Below are 7,389 nucleotides of genomic sequence, written 5' to 3'. Positions count from 1 at the left end.
GGAAAGGTAAAACTAAAGCCTGGCCTCTAAAATCAAGACCCATAATCCACATTTTCAGGAGCTCCTGGGTTGACATGGATAAATATTGTAGATGGCTTGGTGTGTGTGTGGGATGGGGAGAGCGAAGGGATTCTTTCTTGACACCCTAGATCCTTTTGCATGAGATCAGCCTTATGAAAAAAGAAAGTTATTCTTGGCCATCTCCCTTCACCCCCAACTCCCACTCATGCCCCACCTCCTGCACACACTGATATCCAACTCTCAATTGAGAAGAACACAATTTAAGATTTCCATTGGGCCCATAGTATCTCAGGTACTAGAGAAGGGCAGGGGGTGGGAAGAGACATGAATTGGGGTGAGGTGAGCTGTTCATCCTTGTGACCCAGAATATCTCCCCCTCCCTGTAATGATGAGCTTGCTTTTCCATAGGGCTTTCCTTTGATTCAGGAAAGGGGCCAACCAATGAGAGAGGGGCATGTTAGATTATTTTGGGGAAGGACTTATGCCAGGAGGGTTCACTTTTACTAGGCAGCAAGTGGCCCCAGCAACCAGTGTCTCCTGCAGAAGCTCCAGAACTCTCATCCACTTGCCTGTCTCTGCTTTGCCTTTACCCACTGAACAGCTATGAGAAGGCAGCTCCGGTCCAGAAGGGCTCCGGTCTTTCCTCACAGTTATCGCTACAGACTTGTGAGTCCCAGGGAACAGGATATTTTGCTGCTTCTTTTTAGTGGGGTGGGGTGGGGGTTGTGTAGGTCTTGGCTTGTGGCTTCTTCTCTTTTGGATGGCAAGAACAGTGAAGTTTAAGGAAGCACATAATTTCAAGAGCCAGCAGTGACTCCCAGCATTCCATTTCACCCTAAATTTCTGGGTTGAAACAGGAAGCCTCTCTTCCTATAGAAGAAAAATAAGGGAAAGGGAAGATGCCAGATAATCAGAGGAAATTTTTCTTCCGAGTCTAGAATTTGAACAAACATTTTGGAGTTTGGGAGTAAAGGTTTCGTTCTGATAGCAGGAAATTTAACCAAGAGAGAGGGGAAGGGGAAGAGGAAATGAAAGGCACTGCCTACCCAGCTGTCTCAGTCTCTTTGGGTGGTAGCTTCTTAGAAACCCAGCTTCTCTTTTACTAAGGCAGAAATTCCAAACTATAACTAAAATCATAGAATCCTAGATAGAAGCTGGTAGTAATCCTAGACATCATTTCTCCAGAACCCCTTATTAAGTAAAAGAGGCTTCTGGGGCTCAGAGCACAGGAATGACTTGATAATTAGTGGAAGAACCAAGGTGAAAATGCAAGTTTTCTCACTTCTAATCTTGTGCTCTTTCCATTATACTTGCAGTATGCAACTCCCCAACCCTCTGACCCTCCACCACCCATTGCCATCCTGCCACACACACACACACACACACACACACACACACACACACCTTTGATGTCACCATTTATCACCAGAGTGCAGTACACATTTTTTAAACCCAAAGTTTCTTTACATTTACTTTGCTATAATTCATTAAAATATGCCACACACAGTACTTTTTTTGAAGGGAGGTATATTTTGAAATTTCCCCCCAAAGAGGATTTCTATCTGAGCCCCAGGAGGAAATAAAGCTTAATCCATTTTTCTTTGGGAATTGCCACTTATATAATCACGGAGTTGAGTAAAAGACAGCCAGCAGAGGAAAACATAAATTATTCTAATGTTATATGCACCTAAGAAGGACTTCCCTTAACTTTCCAGCCACAATTTGTAGAATCTTTCTTTTGACATCCCAAAATTCCTTCCAGCTCTTACAGCAGTCACAATCTGCAGGGCATATATAACTGTTCCTTACTTGACTTCTTTTCTGTGCAATGTTGCTAAAGTGTTGTATATAATTTCAATGATTTGTGAACTGGTTTGTATTTTCTTCTTGTTTATTTATTTTTATTTTTCAATTACAATTTATATTCAATATTATTCTGTATTAGTTTCATATGTACAACATAGTGGTTAGATAGTCATGTACTTTACATAATGGTCCCTCGTTATTTCCAGTACCTACCTGGTCTCATACATAGTTATTACAATATTATTGACTACATTCCCTATGCTATAATTTACATCTCTGTGACTATTCTGTAACTACAAATTCATACTTCTTAATCCCAATTCCTTCACCTTTTGTACCCAGTCCCTCAACACCCCTTCCCGCTGTCAAGCATCAGTCTGTTCTCTGTATCTATGAGTCTGTTTCTGTTTTGTTTCAATTTGGATTTTCAATGCATCAGGGGATCTAGCTCTTTATAAAGAATACAATCAAATTTAAAAAATTTTTAAATTGAAAATTATTTGATACAGTGAATAATTGTGGGCTAATTTCTCTTTGAAAATTAACCAATCGTTTTTTAAATTTATTTTTATTACTGACAGTATTACAGATGTCCTCCATTTTCCCCCTTTGCCCCCCTCCACCCAGCCCCTGCCCTACCCCAGGCCTTCCCTACGCTATTGTCTGTGTCCATGAGCTATTGTTCAAATGTTTACAGGGCATTACTCAATGCAGTACACAAATTTATCCTTTGGGTCATACTGTTTGTTATATATCTGTTATATGTTTATATATTTAGAGTTCTCAAAATGGAGCCACCCTCTGTCCTTCAGATTCTTTCCTTTTAGGGCAACATGATGGCCCCAGCACACACCCACTATTATATCCCAACACACTCACACTATCACATGAGGGCAGTGCTACTTTAGGAAACTGACAAAAACAGACCCTCTCATTACCAAAGGATTCCCTACTGGATTCCATTAAATAGTTAGTTGCACAAAAGCACCTCTCTTCCACATAGTGAGGTTCCCCTGTACTTGGAAGCAAGGTAGTGGGAAAAGATATTTGAGGTTCTTGATATTGAGGCAGCGTGAGAGCTGTGGGGAAATCAGCTCTGAAAAGGTTAATTCTTCCCTCGAGGGTAAAGCTTTAATGACAAGTCATCTTTAATAGGATCATCATGAGAGTTCATTATCTACAAATAAGATCAGGCCGAGGTCAAGGCCAGTTGCCTCTTTGGAGCAGAGGTGGAGGGCAGGCATATAGGCAACAAGGAGAGAGAAGAAAGTTGTTCAGAAAATATAAAGGGAATATAAATTCCCCATAATGAAATGTTACATTTCAAATTCTCTGAGATTTTCAGTTGCAGTAGATTCTCTGGGGGCCATGATGACTACCCACTGCAGTCTACATGACTGCTGAGGTTAGAGTGACAAGTTCTGTGAGAGCATTTTCCCAGAGTCAGACAGTTGCTATTGACATTTATTAATTACCCACTGGTTACTTAGCTGTGGACTTTACACTGTGGTGGGCCATCAAGGTGTTAGAATATAGACCCTGGCCCCTGGGTGCTCAGAATACACTTTGGGAGGTCAAATGTGTACATACGTTCACACCCAAGTGAGATATAAGAACATATGTTAATCCATTCAACATTGAATAATGGAGTTTATTTTCCTAAGTCTTACATTGCAAGTCCATGTCAGAGTCAGAAATCCTCAATTATAAGCACTTACTATATTTTGGGAACATAGAATCTAACATACTATTGTTCTCCACAAATCTGCTAAATCACCTTTAGGCACTTGTGCTCAATGTGACAGAGGAGAAACATTATTGTCTAGAGCAGTGGTTCTCAACCCTCTGGCCCTTTCAATACAGTTCCTCATGTTGTGACCCAACCATAAAATTATTTTCGTTGCTACTTCATAACTGTAATGTTGCTACTGTTATTAATCGTAATATAAATATCTGATATGCAGGATGGCCTTAGGCGACCCCTGTGAAAGGGTCGTTTGACCGCCAAAGGGTCGCGAACCACAGGTTGAGAACCGCTGGTCTAGAGTATCAGGAGATAAAAGTTCTGGGACTGACAATTCTATCATGAACTTGCTGTATGGCTCTGTTTAGAGCTTGTTCCCTCTTTGAGCCTCAGATGGACAAGTGAATCTCCAAGGTTACTGTCAGTTTTGATATAGTGTGTGATATAAAGCTGTACATTTGAACAAATTAGGGAGTAATTCCAGAGTGCTTATAATCAAGAGTTACATAGGGCTGGGTAGACTGAATGCTGATTAGAGCCTTATCATTCTATATCACTTTTACTGATTGTGAACAATCTAATTTTCTGAGGCCTCTCCCCATTAATGGCAGAATTTTTAGTTGAGTGTCCTCTAAATGGCCTTTGAGGAATCGAGCAGGGAGGGGGCAGCATGGAGCCCCTGGCCTCTATCATTCAACACTTTCAACCCCAACAGGTGCACAGGCCCCGCCACTCTGCAGATTTGGACAGTTAGAGAGAAGGGAGGGCGACCTCATTTTCTGATGCTGCAGTGAGCCTTGGCAGATCCACAAAGAACAAAGATCCAACTCTCTGGCCTGTGGCTGGGAGGCATTTGAAATACCATTTGGTGAAGTCTGGGTTTTTTTCCCCTTAGAACCACTCAGAGAATATTACTGTTTCAGATCTCAAGTAATGGCTGCAATCAGTCAATCAACAAATACGTGCTGAGCACTTACTACGTGCCCAGATTTTTGCCTAGCGTATAGGGTTTGGGAGGGATGGAGACTAAGGAAGTGTCAGTTGGGGTACTAGCCCTCAGGTGGTCTTTTAAATCAGCTTAAGACAGAAAGAAGTTCCAGACCAGGCAACAGTCAGAGAAGCAGCAAATAGCAACCCCCACTCCCATCACTTGTTTCTGTTGGGAGTTGGGAAGGCAGTCTACATTTTGAGAAGGGGTATAGCAATTGGCTTCTCCACTTGATTTCTATCCAAGGCTATTTTTAGCCACAACTTGGGATGGTGCGGTGGAGCAGCTGAAAGTGTACAGGGTGTTAAAATAAAGCTGGTATGGACTGAGAATTTACCATCACAGACACAAATGTCTAAAACTACTCCATCCTCCAGCATTGAGCTCAGCTCTGTCCTGACAAGCCAGAAAAAGTGAAGCAGGAGGCCAAGGCCCCAGGACAGAATTAATGATACAAGCAGTCCTGGAGGAAGAGCCTAAATACCTAAAGCTGAGAATAAAACTTATACCTCTATGGAAAAGATATTGAATCAAAATGGTCATAGAAAGGACATTTCTTTCAAAAGAACAGAGAGGAAGAAAATATCTCTTGTAACAAGGGGTATGTTTATGGGGAAGTGGAAATTTGAAGTATCTCTAAATATTAAGTCGTTTTCCATTTATATTTGGCTGGTGGGATGTGCCACTGGAAATTTTTTTCAAAGAGGGGATTATGTTTTGTCACTGTTCCAGGATGATCAGGATGAAGTGAATCAGAACTACTTAGCAGATGAAGAGGAAGAAGCAGAAGAAGAGGCTCGGGTGATGGTGGTACCCAATTTGGAGGAAGAGGAGGAGGAAGAGGAGGTGAAAGAAGAGGAGGAAAAGGATGAGGAAGAGGGTCAGGGTCAGCCAATAGGCAACACCTGGTGGCGGAAATTGCAGATCATGAATGAGTACCTGTGGGATCCGGAGAAAAGGATGTCTCTGGCCCGAACAGGTCAGAGTTGGAGTAAGTCCCAGTTGTCCCAGTGCCCCACTAAAGTGTCCTTTCCTTTTGGCTTGGTGTACAGGACTCGTTTACCATATGTTGGATGGGCTTGTCTGCAAACTTTTCTTAGGTATCATGTAAAAGGATCAATGCTTAGGGAAATGTCTGGACTATGGGCAGATACCATCAGAACAAACTCCAAGTGGGTGAACAATATTGACTGTATGGCTGAAATCTTCTGGGTTCAAAAACATTTGCAATGCAGAGAGACAGTAAGAATGAATTGGAAAGCACAGACATTTTTAAAAGTCTCAGCTCTGTCACTTTCTATCTGTGTGACCTTGGGTTTATATTTACCCTCACTGAACCTCAGTTTCCTCACCCACCAAATGAAAGAACAATCCCTTTCTTGCCTCTCTCATAGGATCAGCATGAGGCTCCAACAAGATATTATCATTGTAAAGTTGAAAGTACTCTGAAAACTACTTCTAGGATATGAGACTCAAATCCCTGCTAACCTGACCAAGGATTTATAAAGCCTCATAATTTCACCTAGAAATGTCAGAGAATCAAGAGGCCTGCCCCTAAACCCAGTTTTTTTGGTGGTTTACACTCCCATGATGTACACAGAGAAATTAGGTTTGAAAGGATAATTTCTAGAGATTAAGGCTGAGCCCCCACCCACATCACTTGATCAATAGCAGAATCACATTTTTAGTATTTCCTCTTTGAATCACATGCTGCCACCACTTCCACTTCACAACTCCCCCAGCACTCCTCTCCCAGGGTCCTACTCACCTCTTAAACTATTAGTGCTGAGCCTTCTCCTCAGGAGATTTTGCCTGTGGTCAAATTCACACTTGCCACACTCTCTGTGCAGCTCAGAAAAAGAGCAGCTGCTGGTTTGGAGAAGAAAAAAAAAATAGAGAACACCATGGATGAAATAAGAGTTCCCCAGTGCCAAGGGTCTAAGTTGCTGAAGTTGATGATCATGACTTCTAGAGGCCCTTTGGCTGAGAATTCTCTCCCTCATCATTTATGTTTCTAATTCAGGTCAGTTAGGGTGCAGTCAGGGTAAGCTAGTCCTGCTTCCTGGAATTAGGAATAGCAAGTGTGGGACTCTGAAGAACGTCCACCTCTCTTCACCCTTCCTCAGTTCTCAACCCCACCCCTGTATATCCCTCAAATGCTCAACTGGAACAAATGTACCATTCAGGGAACATTCCAACATTCTGAAGCTGCAAACAAATGCTGGACACTCACTGGGGCTCCAAAGGGGGCACAGCTGTTTCTCCCTTGCCTAAAGAGGACTGAAAAATCAGGCCTTGTGAAAAGCAAGTGTGATTCTGGGAGAGGGTGCCCTACATTAACCCCCAAGTAGCCAGCAATTGGAACTTAATTAGATGAGCTTATTCAAATTGCTCCCCTGGAGAACAAGTGATAGGCCAGTAAGTAGGAATGAGGGAGGAAGGTTCAAGTGTCCAGGGAAGATATGGCAGTGGGGACACTGCACAGTAGGCCCTATCCAGGCCTCTGGGTGCAGGTCTAAGGACAGTCCAGGAATTCTGGCTTCTGTTCAGGTACCCCTGAGCAAAGGGAAAATAGTGATCCTAATGTTTAGGCCTCCAAACATACGCCTTGCTGCCCTCTTGCTTGAGAACTAGGTGTCCACTTGAGCTTGTACAGTAACATGACCAACATAATCACCCACCTATTATTATAGTACTAGGGGACCAGTGCACAAATTTGTGCACCTTGAAAGGAACTATGGGCTGCAAGATTGTGGTAGGCACAGGGGCGGGTCTGGGCTCATCCTCCAAGACCCCACCTGGACCCTCCTCCTGTGGCCCCTGGTCCCCT

The 7,389-nt window shown here is 42.8% G+C and overlaps 1 protein-coding gene across 2 annotated transcripts in view; it reads left to right on the top strand.

The window, feature by feature from the left end:
- The first annotated feature begins 549 nt into the window (after positions 1-549).
- ATP1B4 (ATPase, Na+/K+ transporting, beta 4 polypeptide) overlaps positions 550-7,389 on the top strand; it is a 22,614-nt gene continuing 15,774 nt past the window's right edge. The window contains exons 1-2 of one of the 2 annotated variants that reach the window (XM_006767813.2): positions 550-687; positions 5,292-5,538. In XM_006767813.2, the coding sequence (XP_006767876.1) occupies positions 625-687; positions 5,292-5,538 (310 nt within the window). In that variant the 5' untranslated portion in view covers positions 550-624. Of the gene's footprint in view, positions 688-5,291; positions 5,551-7,389 lie in introns of both variants that reach the window. The other variant, XM_006767812.2, reaches the window with a different exon arrangement.

This window comes from Myotis davidii, unplaced genomic scaffold (genome assembly GCF_000327345.1).
Source record: "Myotis davidii unplaced genomic scaffold, ASM32734v1 scaffold500, whole genome shotgun sequence".
Taxonomy (NCBI): domain Eukaryota; kingdom Metazoa; phylum Chordata; class Mammalia; order Chiroptera; family Vespertilionidae; genus Myotis; species Myotis davidii.
This window is presented reverse-complemented; position numbering and strand designations above follow the sequence as displayed.